The 22,486-nt window shown below is 38.9% G+C and overlaps 1 protein-coding gene and 2 long non-coding RNA genes across 6 annotated transcripts in view; 2 read left to right on the top strand and 1 right to left on the bottom strand.

Annotated features, from left to right (window-relative positions):
• The first annotated feature begins 215 nt into the window (after positions 1 to 215).
• On the top strand, positions 216 to 21,901 carry LOC144060660 (uncharacterized). Its single transcript, XR_013295970.1, has 2 exons — positions 216 to 445; positions 21,436 to 21,901. It is a non-coding gene; the product is annotated as an uncharacterized LOC144060660 (long non-coding RNA).
• Positions 9,775 to 11,493, top strand: LOC144060661 (uncharacterized). Its single transcript, XR_013295971.1, has 2 exons — positions 9,775 to 9,858; positions 11,042 to 11,493. It is a non-coding gene; the product is annotated as an uncharacterized LOC144060661 (long non-coding RNA).
• impg2a (interphotoreceptor matrix proteoglycan 2a) overlaps positions 16,748 to 22,486 on the bottom strand; it is a 23,877-nt gene continuing 18,138 nt past the window's right edge. For all 4 annotated transcript variants that reach the window (XM_077580394.1, XM_077580396.1, XM_077580395.1 and 1 more), the window contains 5 exons: positions 21,391 to 21,579; positions 19,847 to 20,048; positions 19,685 to 19,764; positions 19,520 to 19,576; positions 16,748 to 18,295 (listed from right to left, as the gene is read on the bottom strand). In XM_077580394.1, coding sequence (XP_077436520.1) covers positions 19,534 to 19,576; positions 19,685 to 19,764; positions 19,847 to 20,048; positions 21,391 to 21,579 — 514 coding nt within the window. In that variant the 3' untranslated portion in view covers positions 16,748 to 18,295; positions 19,520 to 19,533. The remainder of the gene's footprint in view (positions 18,296 to 19,519; positions 19,577 to 19,684; positions 19,765 to 19,846; positions 20,049 to 21,390; positions 21,580 to 22,486) is intronic.

The following is a 22,486-nucleotide window of genomic DNA, read 5'->3' as shown; positions in this document are numbered from 1 at the left end:
AAGTAAATAAATAAATACAATTAATTTGAACTCTGATACTAAAAATAAAAAAAAATATGAAAAAAATGCTGCTACATGTTTATATTTTGTTGAATATAAATGTGCCTTTTTTTGTTTGAAATGGGAACTATGCCACCTAGTGGCCAGGTGTGTATAAAACATTACCCTTAATAGTGTGTCTGCAGCCTCATGAACGAGCCAAGTTGATTGAACCAGGTGCGCTGATTAGGAGTGTGGAAACTTTGTCAACAGCGCCTACAAGGCTGCCTCTTCTGATTTTGATTTAGCAACTACAGTTTATTTTAAACATAGTATTTTGGGATTTAATACCTTGTGCACGCATACACACACATACACAATCAACACGATTACATGTCACATACATACACACGTCTGAACAAAGAAAAGGTCAAGGAAAGACAGAGACTGAAGTCATCTGAAATAAGTAAGTCAAACAAATCTTTTATGTCTGTGGGGCATGTTGGCGTAATATCCTCCAAAAAAAAAAAGAAATTAATTTATTAATTTATTAATTTAAATTAATTAAGGCCAACAAGATCCACATCTTGTTGGCCTTAATTAATTGTTGGAAAGGAAATTAAGGCTAAAACATGTTGTCTATTGAGCATTACAAATTTGGAGTTGCAGAATTATCTAAGGGCCAACTTCTTTGCCAATCTCAAGAAGGAGTCATGCCGTATCCCCCACATCTGCATTTCCTTTCAGCTGTGGCATTTGGAAAGCTATCATGTGTGTTTTAAATGCAATGTTACACAGGATGGACTCATACATGTCCATAATAGATCTCAATGTTAGTAAATCACTCAAAACATGAAATGTTAGGAGTCTCGCCAGATGTTGTAGACAAGTTCACCTGTGCAGTATAAGAGATGAACTTGCGTTATGTGGAGACGAATGTGTGCATCTCATTTGCTCTCTTGAAACCTATTAGATCAGCGCAGTAAAAAAAAAAGATCTCATTTTAAATGAAGAAGGCATCGTAATTGTTTTTCCAGTAGAGTCTGACGTGTGCGGTTGCGTTTTTGTGTTCCAGAACTAATACGTTGAGTTGCTACTTGACATATTAGTGGAATTAAGGACAAGCTTACGTTATGTGGAGACTGTTTATGTTTTAGGGAGTTATGCAACTCGATAGTTCTGCTCAGTATTATTAAAGATGGATCTCTTGTAGACCAGCATCTTTAAGAAGGCTTTTGGTAAACGCCGACCTTGTTTCTCGCAAGGTTTTTTCCGCATGCCACATTTGTGGTCGTGTTACCTTAAACGACACCTGGACTTTTGTGTAACTTTTTCGTTGGTTTTATGCAAATATTTGGGTGTAGGGCAGCAACAATTATTTTAACAACCAATTAATTTTGATTATTACGGTGTCAATTAATTGATTCATATATTTTGTTTGTTTTTTAACACATTTTAATTTGCATCCCTATATTCATCATTGTTTCAAATTGACCAAATGTAATGCCAAAATGTAAATGATTTTAGAATCACATACTGGCGTTGACAATTGTTTTCCAAAATAAAAGCAGATGTTTGCAAATATCAGGCCTACAGAATCAGAAATGTGCTGTTGAGAAGCTCAATTCCAAGAATTTGGAAACATTTTAAAATTAAGATCTCTAAAGATCAAAATAATTATTGATTAGATTGACAATCAATTAGTTGTCAATTGCACCTGTAGTTGGTCCTACATTTTTTTAATCTATTTTGGAAAATGTGTTTGTGAGCCTTGCTAATTTTGCTAATTCTGTTGTTGCAATTCAGCTCATTTTCATATAGCAAGTTTTTCCAGCCATGACCTGGCAGCGAAGTTAAGCAGAGCTGCAGTTTTATCACAGATTAGCAACTAACTGTGTTACCAATGTTGTATCTTGTTTTAACCGATTGCTAAATTGTTGAGATTAGTAGTCGGGTGTGGATTTGTTTGATGATGCAAATATCCACAAACTGCAATTCAACTGCTTGCTGAGAAAACACAGTCAACTCTAGGTTGATTATTTTCTATTATAACTATTGTTATCAGTTATCGTGGTAATAAAAGTCATCCTCTGCATTTGTGTGCCTGCAACCACCTCACAAAAATGGAGAAACTTTAATAAGCATGATACAAGTGGATGAAAACAAGTGCTGTAATTTTTTATAATTTGTGTGCTTTGACAGACAAATGTCAAACTTCTTTTTAAGACAAATGAGAATTGTTATAAATGTCTAGTTTAACAAAGGCAACACTTGTGCTCAATCATTATATTGGGGGTGTTAAAAAAAAATCGATTCGGCAATATATCGCAATATTACAGTGCACAATTCTCAAATCGATTCTATATGTGGTCGAATCGATTTTTAAACATCAATTTTTGATGGAAATATTCAACAAAACGTGTTACTTAGGGTTAGGATTCACACATTAAGCATTAAAGAATGCTATATTAATGGAACATTAAGCCTTAATATTTTATTTCAGGGCTGTTCAAACATGAAACAGACTGCAACCTGTTTGTTAAATACAGTAGCTCAGTTATAAGCCTGAAGTTTCAGGTAAATAAATAGATCTTCATACAAATCTTACAGTGTACATGTAGAAGTTTACTGATTAGTATTTTCAAAATTTGAGTGAAAAAAAATCGCAATAATCAATTTATAGATTTGTATCAAGATTAATCGGCATCGAATCGAATCGTGGCCTATGAATCGTGATACGAATCGAATCGCCAGGTACTACGCAATTCACACCCCTACATTATATGATTACTTGATTACTGGAAGTCATCCCGACAGCCGATCTTAGCTAACTTATTTTTACACTTGAAAATGAGATAAGGTGCATCTGCGAAATAAAAGAAGGCAATTTCACATTGCCCATTAGTCACTGGAGTAAATATCAAGTGTTTTATTGCTGATTGTTTTCTCGTCTTCTATTCAGCAGTCTTTTTACACTTCTGTGACATTTGAAAAGAAAATAAATTCCACCTGGAATTTGTGGGGCTGATCTGCAACGCAAATCACTTTTGCAGCTCAGTTTCAACTTGCTGAGTCAAAGATCAAGTTTTTTTTTTGCATTCCAAAAAGTTGTGAGGCTTGTCGCATTTCTGCATTTGTGCGTGCGCTTGCGGTCCTTGATATGATTGAGAGGCGCCCGTCTGGCCGTGATTATGCGTCCCAAAGTAGTGAAGACATGCAGGCCTAATTGTAAGCAGCTGACCGTCGGGCTCGCAGTGGACACACTGGGGGAATAAAAAAAATAAATAATGCAACTCACCTTTCAAATGCCACAAACTGGCTTTTGTCCATCAGAGGCCTTTCTCTGTTTTCCACATTCCATCATCCACCTGCACGCGTACTTGCAGACGTATTCCCAATCCACGCTGCACGCGAGTTTTGATGTGTCGTGTTCGCTTGGATTGTTTATTGTCATTTGACAGGTTAGTGTGTAAAGCGCGGCCTCCTGATTACACGGACTTTGTTTGGGCAAACCACCATCTGGTTCCCATACGACTGTCAGGAGTAACTTACCGCTGGCCGCCAGCCACAACATATCAGCCAGGGAGCCGAAGGGCCCGCTCGCCAATCTGCGAGATTCCCCACACAACAATGGACGCTTCATCCTACAGCCCACGTTTTGCGCCGCTTAGCTTCTCCCAAGTGCATCCAGTCTTATATGCGCCATTTGGATGGCTTTCCACAAACGTATTCAGTCCACCAAAAAATGGTCATCACAGGAGAAAAGTTTCCAATTTAAATTTGGTACACTTACAATTACATTTGCAATCATTCCAAGACTCCAAACTATCAGCATCTTTTTTATTAACTATACAGGCTGTGTTATAAGTAACATTTGTAATCAACCAATCTAATATCAATCAGTTAAAGTGGCACTAAGGAACTTTTCAACCTTGATAAATTATTTTCATAACTCTTCGGATGAAACATCGACTTAAAACTAGTTGACTGGTACCTTTGCCATGGCCTGAGGGGGCGTGTATCATTTATTTTTATTATTATTTATTTATTTTTTTGTATTTGTATGCGTGTATCATTTTTACTGGCACTAAGCAACTTTGAGGAGGATGGTAGGAACGCTGCCACACAAAAAACTACAAATGTGCTGACGGCTTTATGGCATACGTCACTTCCCCCTTTCCACATTTGTTACAAAGACGGAAGTCAATTTGAATGTTGACGCACGATTACTGCTTTCCTGGCAGGAGCTGAGAAACAACGGAAAAGTTTTGTCTGACGTGACAAAAAAAGAAAAAAGGAAAAGTGAAGCTACATTGACATTTCACTCCTGGCGTGAGCTAAAAAAAAACGACGCAATGCGCTTGTCCTCATGGGAAATGTGGTCTTCCTTCAGACATAACAATACCACTTTTGTCCATTTGGCGCCGCCATAATTAACGTAAACTGAAAGTTTCTTAGTGTTGCTTTAAAAGCATTGAAACTGTAAAAAAATAAAAGTGAAAAAACATCCATAAAGGAATACCTGAGCGAGACTCGAACCGAGAACCTCACAGTTGTAAGCCACTAAATCCATTGACGCCAGCAAAAACCTAAGCAGTACCATTTTTTTTCTCAAACATTTCTAAAGAAGAACTTATGACCATTTTCTGTTTTATGATAGCTGTAAAAATTGTCCAGCACAGAACCCTTAAAAATAAAACGTCACACCTTAGCAAACTCATTACGTTCCTTTCAGAAAAATGTCTTCCCGGATTCCCGCAGAGTCACTAAAAGAGTCGCCTCCTGCGGTCCAGCACGTTCTGTGGATACGTCGTGTGACTGCTGAACGTCACCCTTGGCTCCAAACGAAACCTCGCGCAGTTTGAAATAACATCCAAACAAACAAACAAAAAATTGACGAGCTCTCATTTCAGGCTCTCTGAGGATTTTTGAGGCTGCGTCATGGCCTCCGAATCAAATATAGTATGAAAACATTATAGGAAATTTCAATTCGTAAGTTCACATCTCACACACGACGACTATCCAAATCAAAGCAACAAAGAAGCTCCTTCAAACAGTCAGTTTTCTTTAGAAAAGTGCGAAAATGGAATTCTTCCCGTCCCTTTTCCCTTTGAGGGAATCTGGTTCACATCAAAGTGGGAAATGGAACACTTTTGTTTTCTTTTCTTTTTTTTATGGATGATTCACCAAGAAGATCAAAGATGATTTATTTTTGTATGTTTATATGAGAAGAATTGGTAGAGGTCGGGTTCACTTGGGAGGCTTCAAACCGCTTGGAACCTGTTGCTCATCTCTTGAAGGTTTACAAAACCGCCTAGTGGCCAGGTGTATAATCACAGGCCCCTCATAATGTGCAATGCATTGGATTGATATTTTCACATTATTTCTTGATAAATTATCACAAATGCGTATATTAAAATATTGTGTATAAATTCACCTTAAATAGTTGCATCATCTGGCATGGCAAGTTGTGTAATTATGTTTTTATGTCACTTGAGGAAATCGCTGAATAAAGGCAGAGGACCGTAAAAGTACTTATGGGACAAGGTAGAGGGCGCCGAAGATGCTTGTGCTGATTGGTGGATGATGGATTTTCCTCATCAGAGTTGTAGGTTTTAATTTCTTTCATGCACACAACTTCTCACACACTCTTTCACTTGGTAATGTCAGCGTATGAAATAATGCCAGGGCAAGATTTTATCAAATGTCAAAAGTAGGGTGTCAAAATTTGTGTGTGAATTTTGAGTTAATTTTAACTTCCTTTAACGCCACTCATTTTTTTAAACAGGCAATTAATAACCGCCCCTTACTTGGAAAGCCTGTACTGGGGGAATTCCAGTCGCAACGCGGCAGACACGTTCATTCACAGCACAATTTAGCAGGAATAAATTTAATAATAGTGCATATATTTGTGGAGACTAGGGTCAAGTTGTATTTTACAATTTAAAAAAAAAAAAGTGCAGAATTTCACAAGTTACTTCATGTTAAATATTGGATAGCTCGTAATATGAACAGAAAAATTCACTGCCACCAATGTCTTGCAAATGCAATTATGCCATCTAGTGGCAGAAAAATGACCTAAACAAATCAATATCACACTTTTTTACAGTGCAGTACATCTTTGACCAAATTTTATGAATTATGAAATTGTTGTATCATTGACTAAAAGATGCAGCCATATTTCTATTAGTTTAACATTTTTGTTCCACTTTTATGTTAATAAGAGTATAAAACTTAGGATTTTTTTTTTGTACATTTTATTGTTTATTTACAAAAGATATAAAATTTGCGATTAATCGTGAGCTAACTATTGAAATAGCGATTAATTGCGATTACAAATTTTAATCACCTGACACCCTTAGTGAAGAGACAAGGGGCTGATTGGTGGACACAAGGGACCGGCCTGACGAGAGCAGGTGGAAACAAGAAAGCAATGAAAAACAGACACGCATGAAAAAAAAAATTAAACAAAATTTAATTTGATGAAAATGATCAACAGAAACACAAGTCCTGATTGGTGTGAATGCGAGCGTGAATGGTTGACTCTGCAACTGGCCGGCGACCAGTCCCGGATGTCAGCTCAGACACAACCCCTCTGAGGACAAGCCGTACTGTATAGATCATGCACGGAAAATGCGTGAAATGCCCCTTCCTCACTCTCCTTTCCCTCCGCCCGCTGCTTAAAATATGGCCGCCTCCACTTGTAAAATCCCCTTGGTTTGGAATTCGGACTGGACGCCAAACCGCACAAACGAGTAGGTGATGTCACGGTGGCTGCGTCCGCTCGCCAATGCTTCTCAGATGCTCTTTTATTGCTTCTGTGAGGCCCCGGGAGAGCACTTTGTCCCGTGAGGAGGAAGCACAACGTGCGTCTGACTGCGTGTTACGTAAGCGCCTCGCACACAAGGTAGCCTCTGGACAAATATTCATCACACTTCAATTTCACACGTGAAAAGTGCCCACCTACCGCATTCAACAAGTGTGAGGTTGGAATGACACCAAAAGCTGGATTTTCAAGGGCAGACAGACACACGTGCGCATGACATCAAAACAAGCGCTTGTTAATTTTTCCTGCCAGGGCAAGTCTAGTTTACCATGTTTGGGATTTTGGCAGACCGAGGGCATTTTTTTTTTTGCACCTGACAATTTGGTGACAGAAATTAAGACTACATTAGTCAAGTCATCTTTATTTAGACATTAGACCAGATAAACAGAGGTCTAAGTTGTGGTACAGGCAAACTAATTCAGCCCGATCCCTCTGACTCATTATCAAAATTAATTAATTAATTATTCTTATTGTCATCTTTAATATATTTCGAAAAGCACCGACCTGACCGCAGGCGCATTGTCACACACGAGTGACATAATAATAATCATCATACTAGTAATGCATTTTATTTATAAAGCGCGTATCAAAAGAACTTTTAAATGTACTTTACACATGCCAATTTATTTTATGGACTCTAAGGCTGTGCAGATCGATCCAAGTATTGACAGAATCAATACTAAAGTGAGCATCGGTATCATATCGATACCAAAAGAGCTAGTATCAATCCTTTACATTCTCCCCAAACCTTGCAGTTCTAACCACATTTTGTAGGGAGGGGAGAAAAATGCCTCAAAAGTTGCACAACAGCTCAAGAGTTTCAATGAATCATTTTTTAAAAGTAAGGATCTCAACTTGAAGGATACAGTATTTGTTACTGTTTGTTCTGCATGTTCTTTTACAGCTCACCAAGCTTTAACCGCCGGATATCACAGCAAGTGCCCTTGGAAATAATAATTACTGCGCTGTGTTATTCCCGGAGCAAAAAGAAAACAGGCTGACTTCCATTCATGTTCGTCTGGGATATAGTCTCGTCCTCTGAGACCCCCCGAACGTTGTTCTTATTCCCGGCCGATGCCGAGCAGACTATTATGCAACCGCGGCCAAGAAATCATTTTGGCCATGACATCACTCCATGAGCTCGTTGAGAAAGAATGGCCGCCAGAAGGCGAGGGAGTACAACAATGTTAGTTTATCAGCGTTTCCTTTGTTTACCGTTCACGCTGACCCTCGTGCCGTTCCGTGCCGGGAGTTTGTGGAACATAACAACGATCACCAAGACACCGTACCAAAGATCTCGCTCGCTGATGCTTGCTGACTCACCATCTGTTCTGTTCCGCTGCCAAAGGAGCTGCTCCGAATCGAACCCTGATTACAATGTCCATTCCAATGTCAGCCTCCCTGATAAAGGCCAAACCACAACCACCTCCTGGAGGGCATCGTGTGTTCGGCGTCAGCGGCACACTGTAGCATTCGTGTAGGATTGAATCACACCACACATTTTGAGAGAAATATGTTGAAGATGCTTTAGGAAAGGAATTGTGGTGATATTTTTTTTTTTTTATCTTATTAGACATTTATCAAAACTTTTCAGGCAATGTGTATAAAGGTCAACCACTGTTTACCTTAAAGTTGCTTTTTGTAATAATTTGCCCAAAAATATATTTCCAATAGCCTTTTTATGTGACCATTCATGACTGAATTCACTGAAACATCTTCTAATTAGTAGATTAACACTTTTGCTGTTCATAATGGCCAATGGTTTTCAGACCGAATTCGGGTTCGAATTTCACATCCTGTCCCTGCGGCTGCGGCGTCCCGTGTTCATTGTGTACGTGAAGAAGGGAGTGCGTAGTTTCATTTTCTGGCCACAGGTGGCAGTAGCGATTCGAAATCCAACTTTCGGCGTTCAGCAACTTTAAAGCGTAAAAGCAATTAACAATAACAATAGCGGATTTGACTACGTTTTTACAAAGTGCAAAACGATGAAACACTACCAAAGAGATAGCAAAGACTAAAATAAATTCAGCATAAAGTAACATAACATTAAGTAACATAAACTTTAGTCATTTAAAGCAATGTAACGTATACGGTATCTCAAGTAGAAAAATATAGCTTAAAGTAATATCACCAAATGCAATGTAACATAATGTATCATTAACTAATGCAACATTGTTTATTTTGACCTAAAGTAACAACATTAAGCAATGTCAACTAATGTAAAATAATGTCGCTAAAGGACAGGTAAAAATATAAGACATGTAACATAAAAGCAATTTAACATAACGAAAACTGATTCAACTCAGTTAACTCCCGTAAACGTACATACGCTATACTAAGTAAAACATGTAATGTAGCATAGTCAAATGACGTAGCTTGACATGAAGAAGTAACTGTCTGAAAGTTATGTCCATTCAAGTAACGCGACGTAATATTGCATCATGTAACGTAAAGTCATTTAGCAAAAACTCATTTAACAATTCATATAACGTACAGTAACTAAGTAGTACTAAGAAATAAATCATAATGTGAGGTGACAAAACAAAGTAAGCTCATAAAGCTAATGCAGAACAGAAATGTAAAACGACAGCACAGCGTAAACGCATGGAACGTAACGTCTCGTGACATAAAGTCACTAACTGTAGCTTAACGTAAATGTAATGTAATGTAAAGATGCGTAACCTGGCAAAACAAAGTAATTTTGTATAACTTAAACATAAATGTATCTTTAGGTCAACTACAGTAAAGTGATGTATAAAGTAAGGAAAAGCAACCTTATATAAACAAATGCACTGTTATGTAAACTATCACTTTAAACAAGCAATCAACGTAACGTAAAACTAACGCAAAGCAACAAAAGACTAAAAAATAATTAAATTTAGCATCGTGTGTGTGCTGCCCTTTGCTGGAGAAAGTGGTGTTATTTTTGTCCCTCAAGTGCTACCGTAGTGCATTGTACTCCAAGCAATGCTTCTACTCGGCTACACAGCTAAGCTAATCCAGAGTTTTGAAGCCTGTAATGTTTAATTTTGGCTCCAGAAAGATCTCTGTCTGTAAGTATATTATTTCCAGGGGTGTTGACGTGCACTAGATTATTGAATTGGATGTTAAAATAGGGTTTTAAGTTCTAATGTGACATGAGTTACTAGGCGCTAGTTAGCATAGCATTTCCATGGTAGTGCCCATGGAAACTAGCATTATGCTAAGGGCTAAAAACAATCCCGTTTTTTGTAGGGTTTGCAGCTAATTTTAGTAAATGATGCAAATTTATATTATTTTAAACTTTAAAGAACATGATTGTAATGTCTCCTTATGTTTTGTATATGACAGTTTTACAGTTTCATCCAGTAAATTGCCAAAAACAGCAAGAGGCTTCCTGGTCTTTATTAGAAAAGCTGTTAGCTATCTGTACAGCTAGTTCCTAAACATTTGCGAATACAGAATAATTTAAACTAAGCTAAAATGACCTACAATAATGTAAACTCAATCATAGTGCTAATGTTGGCCAATTACGTCACCTGATTTTCTCTGTATATTCCTTCAGGTTAATTATTTGCTCACTCCCGTCAGCCAATGTGATAAAGACGAAATCATAACAACCTCCTGCAGGGTGTCACACCTCACATTATGATTTATTTCTTAGTACTACTTAGTTACTGTATGTTATATGAGTTGTGCGTCTGCAGATGCTGATGGAGTTATGTCAGGAAATGTGGTTGTTCGCTTGATTTTTGTGAAGCATCACGCCAAAGCAATCCAAAGACGCCATGTCGCCAGCGCCCGATTTGATTGAACCCTCAAACCAATTTGTTGCTTTAGCTGCACCGTCTCGTCCAACGTCAGCACTTTCTACTAACTTCAGGTTCTAGCTGCTTACTCACGACGTTATTCCCGTGATTGCGCTCCGGTCAATTTTCATTTTGCGCCTACTTTTAGAAGAATCAAAGCTCCGTGACGTTTTTTTCCATTGGCCTCTGTGGGAATTCCGCTTGGAAGCAGCTTGTTTTTGGATCAATGCTCCTGGGAGAGGTGGAAGATCCAAATTTTCAACAATTTCTCATTGGCCTGTTGCTGCAGACTACTTTGCAAATTAGTGGAAAATCTCATAAAAATGCAGAGGATTCCGCTTACTCGACAAATCGTCGTCTGAACATCCCGAGATCGGAGCCACTGTTTTGTTCATTTGGAATTATCGAGGAACTACGCAGCCATCCCTTTTTTTTTTTTTTTTTACAGCGCTTGTTGTCATTAGTGTTGCTGGTGAGTTAGCGCCTATCACAGCGGACTTTGGACAAGATGAGAGGAACAACCTGGATTGGTCACCAGTCAATCACAGGATACATGCTGGAGACAAACACTCACACCTATTCACACCTATTGACAATTTTAAATCTAGTAGTAAGGATGAACTCAATTTATTGGTGATGATCCAACAGAAGGGAAACAGTCACGACATAAAGGAAGTGTAAAGATAGCCATAGAACTCGCTTCCCGTTCTCCTTTTGTTAGTCATTGTTTTCATTTTTCTACTCTGTCCTAATTGCTCAGTAGCAATTGATAAAGCTGTCTTGTGTCGCGTACACTTACCTTTTGCTCCATTTTTGTCCTTTTAAACGTTTTAAGTTATGTTTATGTTCTCATACTCATGAAATTGCATATCTTCAATAAAATGTTTTGAACTAAACATAGGCCAGCCTGAGCCATGAAACTATTGTGAACTATTGTGTGAAATTTGGTATACTAAAGTAACAAAAGACAAAGTAACATAACCAAAGATCATGTAACAAAGTCATGCAACGAGAAGTAACTAAATATTACCGAAAAAAACTAATGGAACATAACTTAACGTGATGAAACCTCATTAGCTAACCAAGTTAGCATATATAAAAGTTAGCTAACAAAGTTAGCCTATATGAGTAAGGTAAAGCAACATATTGAAAAGGATTTAATGAAGATTCTTCAAGTAGCCATAACATTTTTTTAAATATTTAACTTGTTCTTGATACTTGACCATTAAATATGTTTTGGATATCAATTTAAAAGATAATAAAGGCAAATCCCAAAAGTTATGTCCAAATAGCAAGGTCACAGCAGGACAATCGTAATTCAATGAATCTCTGTTGACAGCACTGATGATTTTTGGCAACGGTGTCACGATTTGCTTTTTACGATCCCCCTAAACTAAAAGGCACTTTGTCATCTATTGGACCTTCAAGTGTTTCCCCTGCCGAATATGCTGGAAACATGGCAGATATTTGTTTTACAGTCTCCACTATGTTGAGTCATCCCAACGGCTCCGCGCATCTGCGTCATATAAATCAAACTCGGCGAGACATAGAAAACCCCTCGATTTAGCACCGCTAAGAGATAAAAGCACCATGAGCCCAAATGCATCATTTGGAATGGACAAATTCATGCAAAGTGTAATCCGACGGGGGATGCACCTGCAAAAGCTTCGTGTTGTCTTTAAAGCGGGACTTATTGAAAGCCACTTGACAAATGAAATCCGATGTTTTGCTCTCCACTAAACATCTGAGCGGTCGCCATAGTTGTTAAAAAAATTATTTGAAGTTCTTCGGGATCATTCTCTCGGTGTCTGCAAAGCGAGGCCATCTGCACTCGAGTTGTCGTCAGGTGACTTGAGGTGATGTTATTGTTGTTTTTCAACCACAAACATCTTCTTGACATGCTGACGAGAGAAAACCAAACCCAAGTTCAGCATCTTGAAAGCGAATAGAGGGTGAAAATGCTCAAAGGAGCCAAAAAGAAATGCAGAGTCCTCTTAAAAGCAATGATTGTCAAGGTTTGTCTTCAAAACCTATTTCCCCGTAGGGAAATAATGGCAATGGAAATCATCTGTTGCAGTTTCAAACTGATAATATTGAACCTATACTGTAATTATGCAGGCATTTTTCAAAATCAAAAAGTAGTAAAGCTGCTCATATAAGAAAGCGCTTCTCTGGTCATTTTCATGCTAAATCGTTTATATCTATCTATCTATATATATATATATATATATATTTATTTATTTATTTATTTATTTATATATATATATATATATATATATATATATATATATATATATATATATATTTATTTATTTATTTATTTATTTATTCATTCCAAAAAACTGAGAAAAAATGTTCCATCAAACAGAAAAAAACATTAAAAACTGGAGAGAAAAAAACAACAATTTGAGAAACAAATAGAAAAAAATGTATTCCCAGAACAAAGCCCCACAAAATTACCCCCCAATTTTTTTTTTTTAAACGTGACAAACTGATTGCAGTGCGCTCCGATAAGAAAAAGTCTTTATTTTGTATTTTTATATAAAAATAAACATGTAACCTATGTTTTTAAATAGACAAGAAACCTATTTATTTTAAGTGAAATCCAAAAACACTCATTATTTTTAAAAAAGAAAAACAAAAAAAGCCTATTTTATTTCTAAAGTAAACTTTATTCTTAAACATTACGGCTAAAAATACTTCCAATAAAGTCTTGGCAAAACTAGTTGCCATTTTTATATTGAGGCGTTGTTGTCGGCATCTGCTGAATGTAACGAATTAAGATACTTGTAATATAAATGAGTTACTTTTAAAATCAAACGATTAGCAAAGTTCTTTTACTTTCTTTAAAGTACTTTTTAAACCAATCAACCAGTAAAGTAACAAAGTTCATCTTTGTATTGTGGAGATGCAACTCAATATTTTCACTTCACTGGTGCATCACGACTAATCAGCGTCTTCACGCATCCTTGTGTGTGTTTTTCATCTACATCACACGCTCATAACTCATGCTGGCTTTATGAGACACTTAACGAGAGCGTCTGCATGCGGGCTCATTGAGACGTCCACCGTATCCCCCTGCAGGCTATCATTACTGTCAAGTGAAGCGCGACCGCAAAGCCAAACCATCCCCGACCCATTGGTTATGATGGCGCATATTTTATTTCGCCCCGGTTGCCACGGATACCGGCTCTCGCATTTCAAACACGGGTGCCCTTTAAACGCTTGTCGATGGCGAATTAAAAATGCACGTCGGGAGATTGATGAGGCCTTCAGTCAAGTTGATGCATGGACCTCTCTTGCGGTCTCATTTTCCTCCGCCGCCGCCACCGGAGTGCCAGGAGGATTTTGAAGAGTTAGCTCATCCAGTTAACAAACAGAAATAACAGCCCCCGTAAGTGCTGATCGTGCGCATTGGAAGTGAACTTTTGCTTCACCTGAAAAGGCTCATCAGTACAATATGGAGGAGTCCCTCAGGGCACTTTTTATTTGGACGCGTCCAAGGCCTCGCTTAATTGTGGACGCGCTTTCTGCGTTTCATCACAACTTTCCGTACCTTTGCGGCAGAGCAGCTCGGAGCAGCTTGTTGAAATCAGTTCTGAGTCTCTTCATATGACCTTGTTGTTGTTTGAGTATAGGAACAAGCACCAGATATCTTATCAGGATGGTTTCTTTCCACCCGGTGAACTTTTGACTGCCGCTCATCAGCACAGATCCGGATAAAAGTGCGGATTACAACCTTGCCGATGGTGTGGGATCGATTGCTGATTAATCGCAGAAAGGAGTGCACTACATGGCTGCAACCAGCAGAGGTGCCGTTGTTTCATTCTACTCAGAGCCGTTGATAGAGAGAGTTTGTCCAACTCGGTTTCAGCAGGGTAACAAGATGGCGTCCATATGTCATGTGACCAATCACAGCGTACCACATATAGACACTGAGTTGTTACCCTGCTGAAACTGAGTTGGCCACAGCGTAGTACTCTATGATGTGATTGGTCAACTGTTGCTCACATGACATATGGACGCCATCTTGTTACCTTGCTGAAACTGAGTTGGCCAAACTCTATCAATGGCTCTGACTCTACTAGCATGTAAACAGGATCAGAACAATTTGGAGAGAGATTCTAAAATCCATCTACTTTATCATTAATGCTTTTCCTTCCAATTCAAACACCCCAGAGATCATACAATTTGGAACATGGCAAACCATACGGGCTATTTTTAAGAGTAGAAATAAGTTAACCACTGATACTGAAATAATTGAAATTAAAAATATATATATATATATTTTTTTTTTTTTGAAACTAGGTTATACACACTCATCCTTTTTCGTTAGTTGTGATTGTTTAAAATGTATAAAATTGTATTTTCATTTTAAAATGTTTGTATTCATAAAGAGGTTAACATGTTTTTATATACGTGTGGCCATAAAAATTGCTATCAGATTTAGTCTTTTGCAATCAATTTTCCCCATTGTAAATAATGCCACCATAAAAATTAGGAGACAAAAGTTTTTAAGTGTAAAAGATATTAAAGTGTTGCTTATAATTTTAATAAAGCTAAAAAATGAGATGCACTTGTCGTCCGTTGTTAAAAGTTAAGCAAGTGTTTTCTTGTTTAACGCATTCCTATGTACTGTGTTTGACTTGCATGACGAAAAATGCTGATCAGTGATCCATATCTGATTTTTTTTGTATTTGCAACCAAGGAAATAATGGAATGCCAAGATGAAACCAAAATGAACTGTACAGCCCAGGCACTGTTTGAAGTAATGATCATAGGAATGTAAAATAGGTTTTAACCACTAATAGTAAAATGTAAAAACAGTAAAACCAACTAATAATTGATAGGCTTTTTGCATTATTTGCTCGTTAAAAGTGGCTAAAGAGTGTTTCAATATGGCAGTAGTAGTTTCCATTTTAAGAATGTGAGGATACTTTTTTTACTTTAAACGTTGCCTAATTTTACCTATTTCTTATGGATTGTGTTCTACTCGTACCTTAGTGGATTCACTCTATGTCTTCCAAGCAAACACAAAGATATTGTTGTCGAGTATCTATAATGTCCAACATGCCAGGGATGTCTAAACCTTTTCCACTCAGGGCCACAAACAGAAAAATGGAAGAAAGTAGGGGGCCCATTTCCACTTGTGTTTATGTGAAGCGAGCTAAAACTAATTTAATATCCTGTATGTCAACAACATGCTAAGCAGCAAAACAAACCGTGCAAACCGTCTCAGCTTCTTGGTATTGATGACTAAGCAAAACGCTTTTGTGATATCAAAATCTTTTTAATTAAAAAAAAAATAGCGTGTTTTGTAACATTCAACTTAAAAAATAAATAGTTCAATTGTGTGATACCTTATATATTTTTAATGAAAAACAATGTGTACTTTCTTTCTTTTTTAATGAAAAATTTATAAAATTGATACCTCATAACATTCAACTTTTGCTTCATTTTTATTTTATTTTTTAATTATGTCATATAGTTTAACATTATAACTTTTTCTCATAACCTTTTGATGACTGTGTTTCAATTTTATTGTTAATAGGCAACAAACGGGCCAGTAAAAAAAACACGCAAAGAACCATGAGACAAAATGGCGGCCCCTGTAGACACATTATGGGTATTACACTTCTTAACTCAAAGATGCCATTCATTTGTCATTTCCACACTAGTCCCTGCTTCTTTTTTTTTTTTTTGGAATCTTTTTCTGCCTGCTGCTTTTCATCCAACATCGACATTTTATACTGTCCTGCTCCGTTGCCACCAGGCACGGCTCCAGGATATTTTCTCTCCCGGTGCTAAAGGGGGCTTGAACGATACATAGGGGTCCGACAAAATAATTTGAAAATATATTTTGGAATATCGAAGAAATCTTGGAGTGGTACACCGACGCCATCGCTGAGTTCACCAAAGTAAACAAATGCGAGCATCTGCGTCCGTTTGTCCCTCCCAACATCAACACACCCGCACGCTTGCGCCACTTGTTAAATTTCGACACGTGTGCGTGTGTGACGTAGGCCGATTAGCGGCGGCTCGCAGGCGGGGCCGCTAATCCGCACCCCTGAGGCTAATCCGCTCTCTGGGTTTAGCTGCTAATTCCTCAACCCGGCAGAGTGCATCAAGACAAAGTGTCACATAGAAAGTCTGATCTGTTACAAAGCATTTTATTTTGCACACATGGCTTTGGTTTTTGTACATGGCGTTGAAGCAGCTGCGCAGTATGGAAACACATGATTAGATGAAGAGTATAAAAAGGAACACATTTGGGAGATACATCTGAACTGATATTTTCAACGGTTATATTTACATAAGACGGTGTGCGCAACTGTGCAGGAGTGAAAGTTTGTCTATGTTGGCCTTTGCTTGAAATGTTAATTTTTTTATTTATTTTTTTAAATGCATAACTGAACATCGAAAGTGGCCAAAAATCACTTTTAGAATCCTTACAGGCAATAGAAATAGTCTGACCGTACTGGCAACCTGTATAATAAATTAATTTAAAAACAATGCTGACTATAAAATATTGTGTCAAGTTCCAAATTGTACAACCTGGTTGGACTTTACCACTGTAAAAAGTGAGTGACTGCAAAAGGCATGGTGTTCATCAGGTATGTGTGCGTGTTTGTAGTTTTCTAAAGCGAGCTAAACATGGTAACGAAGTGGGACAGCCACGATTTACTGCTCAGCGGGAGAACACTGATGGAGAATAACACGTCCAAGGGTGGAATGTGAGCGCAGAACCAAAGAAAACACAATGACGGGGCCAAACTGGTAGTCGCATTAAGAAGGAATTGCTGCTAACCTTCAAGTGTTTTTGTCGCTTTCCCCTCGTTCTTCAGCAGTGACATATGAAAGCCCACCATTTGTTCACAACATTCTCCCTGGGCAAAATGTGTTTTCACTTATTTCTGGATGCTGCCGCTAAACGGGGTTTGCGCTTTCTGCCTTCGCCGTCCGCCTCGCCACGTCCAAACATGTCCACGCAAGTGATTCGGTGGAGCCTTGAAATGTCGAGAAAAGCTTTTCCACAAAAGTGAATATTTGGCCACCTTGACGCAAAGTACTCCATTAGACAAGAGTTTATCCCAACGTGTCACTTTCATGCTAGTTGGCTACATTGAAAACATCGATAAAACACCAACAACGAGCAATAGCACCATCCACTAAATAGCAGCTAACTGCATCTCTCGGCTCTTTTGGAGCGTTACGAACACGGAGACAAGTGTCACTTTACTATTCTATTAGCTCAGAGGTGGGCAATCTTGGTCCTCGAGGGCCGGAGTCCTGCAGGTTTTGGAGGTTTCTCACTTCCAACACAAGCTGATTCCAATCAACAGGATCATTATCAGGCTTATGCAGAGCTTGCTGATGAGTTGATCATATATCAGCTGTGTTGGAGAAGGACAACATGCAAAACCTGCAGGACTCCGGCCCTCGATGCCCACCTCTGTATTAGCTACTTTATGTTGCTGTGGCTACATGAGCAATTCTTGACGTTTTTCATCATCATCAGCTTGACAATATTCAAGTTTAAGTACATTTTCCATGGAGGCACAGAGGAAGGAGGAGGGAAAAAGGGACAGCCTGCAGCCGCTTCTCATGCGGTGACGGATGCAGACGTGGAAAGAGGTGAAGTTGCGTGACGGCTCGTCTTCGATTGCTCAGACCAGGCATTCCGGAATATGCAGGGCTTGTTCTGTGAACAAGGAAATACAGGTCAAATTGCTACCATTAGTTGGTTAGTAACTTAATATTTATTTGGGTGATTGGCTGCTTAATTTAGTTAGTTAAATCACCCTTTCATTTTATTTTGACTAGTTGCAACGTCAACTGCCGCCTTCAGAAGCTTTTAGTTAGTTTGTTTTAATTGGGGGTTGCTTAATTAGGGTTGATTGATTAGTTAGCCAGCTTGTTGGTTAGGGTTGCCTAAATAGTTGGTTGATTGGCTGCTTCCTTGCTTGCTTAATTTTTGGTCTTGGTTGGCTGTTTGCTTAATGTTGGTTGGTTGGTTGAATAGTGATAGAATAAGGTTGCTTAAATATGACTGGTTTATTGGTCAGCCCATTTGTTTGGATTAGTTGGCTAGGGTCGCTTGGTTTAGTTGGTTGTTACTTTGCTGATTAGCTTTTAGTTGATTTTAGTTGGTTGGCTGGTTGATTGGTTGGTCATTGGTTATTTTTTTGTCAGTTGGTTGTTTTGTTTTGGTTGGTTGGTAGTTGGCCAGTTGGTTTTAGTTAATTGGTTAGGTTTGTATAGACTGGCTGTTAGTTAGTCATGGGCCATGATCAGAGGGATGTTTTTTTTTTTTTACCGTTACTCTGCTTGCATTGAGGCCAAACGGGGCAGTGACCCAAAAGTGGGGGGAAAAAGCTCGCCTTATGTGGTAGTTGACACATTTCAAAAAGCACAGAATGTACTGGGTTGGAAGAGTATCTCACAGAATGTCATTTTTCCAATCAAACGAGTCAGACAGAATTAGGATCCTTCGGCCTTGGGGAAGGTCTAATTTTGTATTCACAAGAATGCAATCTGCCCGAGGGCCACAATTGTTCTGTTTTGTAGAGAGTCGGAGGCGCATTGTAAATGTCCTCGAAATGCAAAGTTGCAGCCAGAAGGCGACTAACCTTGGCACTGCTGGAGCTACAAAATCCTTGTAAGAACCGCAATACAAACACTCGTCTCACAGCCATGTGGTGGCCTGGCACATTACACCCTCTTCATTCTGCAACACCACTTTCTGACTTAGCAAACTAGATGGCGGGCTTTATGTGGTGACAATACATGCTTTTCATTGGACTGCCACCTTTTTATTTTTGAATTATCTTGTATTTTCATCACACGATGATGTCTTTTATTCAGGGTTACAGAAAGGCATACTTTTCATTTAGATTTTCAGAGGAGACAATTTTACTAGAAATACCTTCTTTTCTTTTTTCATGTGTGCGCAGAAGAACTTTCTCTTCGGGTATCCAGAACACTGCAAAAAAACACGCACTTGAGAATCACTTGCAATATAAACACGTGGATGCATTTGCGAGGCTTTTATGAGGAATGGAGGGTGAACAAGTGTGTGGTGTTTGTTTACGCTTGATGCTGCCGCACGAAATCTGCAAACTGCCGGTCCTTGGCGTAGAGCTCGATGATGCGTATCCTGTCTTGAATTTCCTGTCGGAAAGGAACACACAGATCATCACACACAGATAAAAGTTTACACTGAGCACAAGTGTGATACCGCACGGCGACCCACCTCCTTGGTCAGTTCGCTGTTCTCGTAGATGTGTCGGATCTCTTCGCTGCTGAAGTCGGTGGAGGCCTCGGCGCTGGCGCTGCTGTAGACGGGAGCCTCGGGGTAGCGGCGGTAGTAGTGGCTGTAGCCGGTGGTGGCCTCGCTCTCGTACATGGGGTTGTACTTGGTCGCCCTGTCCAGCGACGGAATGCTCTCTGCGCGCCTGTGGAAAATCGTGACGCAGGGGCTTGGGTTGGCTTCTTTCACACAGGCATATTTTGGAACTGAAGTTCATTTTCTATCCGTGTGTATCATAACAGTACACTTCCAGTACTTTGGCCCTAGACTGTTGTAAAGGTACGATTCCCTGGCCCAAGAACAGTTGTAACAGTACACTCAATCGTCCAGAGAAGGACTGTAATCGGACACCTCCTTGGCTCTTGCACTGTTGGATTGGTGCACTTGCTTGGCCGAAGCATTATTGGAACTTACTTTTCTTGGACCCAGAACAGGCATAGTGATACACTTCTATCGCCCTAGCATCATACAGTTCTTTGGCCATAGCACAGTATCCCCTTGTTTTGGCCCTATCGTAGCTTTAACAGTCCACTGCCTTGGTCAGGTGTGAACACGGTAATCAAACTGTGTTACGGACTTAATCAAGCAGTTGGTCTGGAAGTAGTCCGAGAAACAAGAAGTCAACAGAATGGCCTGCAATAAATGTACCTTTAATACCCCTTAATAATGTAGAATAATTCCTCTAAGCCTAAACCACACTCCAGACTATCACAAGGACGATTGCCTTAATACTGCAAATCACCGTCCTATCAGAGTAGATAATCAAATCACTTGTGGATCGAGGGTAAAGAACGTGTCCTCCTTTTGTGTGACTGCCAAAAAAAAGGATAATGAATCAAGAGGTAAGTGAAGGATTGTGTGATGACTAAAGTTGAGGGGCCAACTGCCAGTTCAGCCATGAGAAGTGTCCACTCATCATTTGACCCCTTAAACAAAATAACCATTGATTCTTTAGGAAATATTATTTGAAGGTATGAAAGTCTTCCATTTTAAGCATTTATAGCACACCCACACTAAGTAAGCTGTACTTAAGAATGTTAAGCCACTAAAAGATACTGTTGGACTAGTTTGGGCATATCATACCATATAATCAAGAATGGTACATTTTATTGGCCTTGGCATGGTGACAATTCCAAAGCATTATTGGAACAATTTCCCTTTCTTGGACCCAGCATGATTGAAACAGTACACTTCCTGGACTCTTCCAAATCTGGAACAGTTCACTTCCTGGATCCCAGCGCGGTTATAACGGTATACTTCTAAAACCCAGTAAGGGTCTAAGGTTCACTTCCTTCATGGTTGTAGCACATCACTTGAAAATAAACTGCTTTCTCTGAAACCTCCAAAACACTTCATGAAGACTTACATGTACCTTATCAAGAAAATATGACATTTAAAAGAATGAATGATGCTTAGGCATTGTACAATCTAGCAAAATGTGAGTTCAGGCTAGGCTAGTTCAGGTGTATATGAAAAAGTTCCCTTACCGTAATGGGTCCTCGGACTCATCCTTGTCGTACTGATCCCGTAAGGTCCTGGCGAGGAAGAAGATGACTCCAGACGCCACCAAGAGGAATCCTGCCACTGAGGCCACCGCGATGCCGACCACCAAAGGCTCCGAGACGTACTCCTCGCAGTGCTCTCCTCTGTACCACCAGTTTTCTCCAACACGACACCTGGGAAGGGCAGTGTACGTCCATTTTGTTTTTATAATATATAGAATTGATAGAACTGTCAACCAGTCCTGAGCAAGCATTTGTGAACCAAAGACTTTGAATTATATCTTGTGTGATCAGTGTCATGTATTTTGAGCTATCTGATACATAGCATTGTGTGGGGAATGTATACAGTTATGTTAGCTTCTCACGCTAGCCACCGGCTGGTTAACTGCCATATGCTTGTTACTTGTGCTCAAAAGGTATAGTTTTAACATTTTACAATATGTACGTTGGGTTGATTTATGTTTTATTGGCGTGGCAGTAAACGTTGAAAACATGAGATCCACCATCATTTGTTTACTTTAAACAGTACCCATAAGTACTTTATGATGAAACAAAAGGTTTGTTTGACTTACAGCCTCCAGCGTGTCTGTTCATAATTATTTGGGTGAAACCGCAGTGAGCACAACAACCGCATGTTCCAAATGCCCTCTTTATCAGGGTTAACCTCATGCATGGGTATAATAAAACAACAAGACGATCTAGGACAATGAAAAAAATAGGGCTAAAAAGATACCGGAGGCACAGTATTCTTTCTCATAATTATAATCCCAACAAACAATGCTAAGCAGATATTGACATGCAATCAAAATGGATGCCACGCGTCGCACTAAAAGGCAGATGTGATTTCATGTCATCATTTTTAATACTGTGCAAGTTAATATGGCAAGACTCCAAACTTAGTTTCATCTCAGAAACCGATTACATGCCTCTGTAGGTGCTGCAATTTTAAGCAGCAACAGAGTCTATATTACATACAAAATATTCTTATAATATTTTATCATAGCAGGTAGTTTAAGTCTAAGACCATTTCACTTACTTCAAGCATTTCTCTTCTTAGAAAATCTCATGGTATTATAAGTTG

Source organism: Vanacampus margaritifer, chromosome 11, assembly GCF_051991255.1.
Source record: "Vanacampus margaritifer isolate UIUO_Vmar chromosome 11, RoL_Vmar_1.0, whole genome shotgun sequence".
NCBI classification, from domain to species: Eukaryota; Metazoa; Chordata; class Actinopteri; order Syngnathiformes; family Syngnathidae; genus Vanacampus; species Vanacampus margaritifer.
This window is presented reverse-complemented; position numbering and strand designations above follow the sequence as displayed.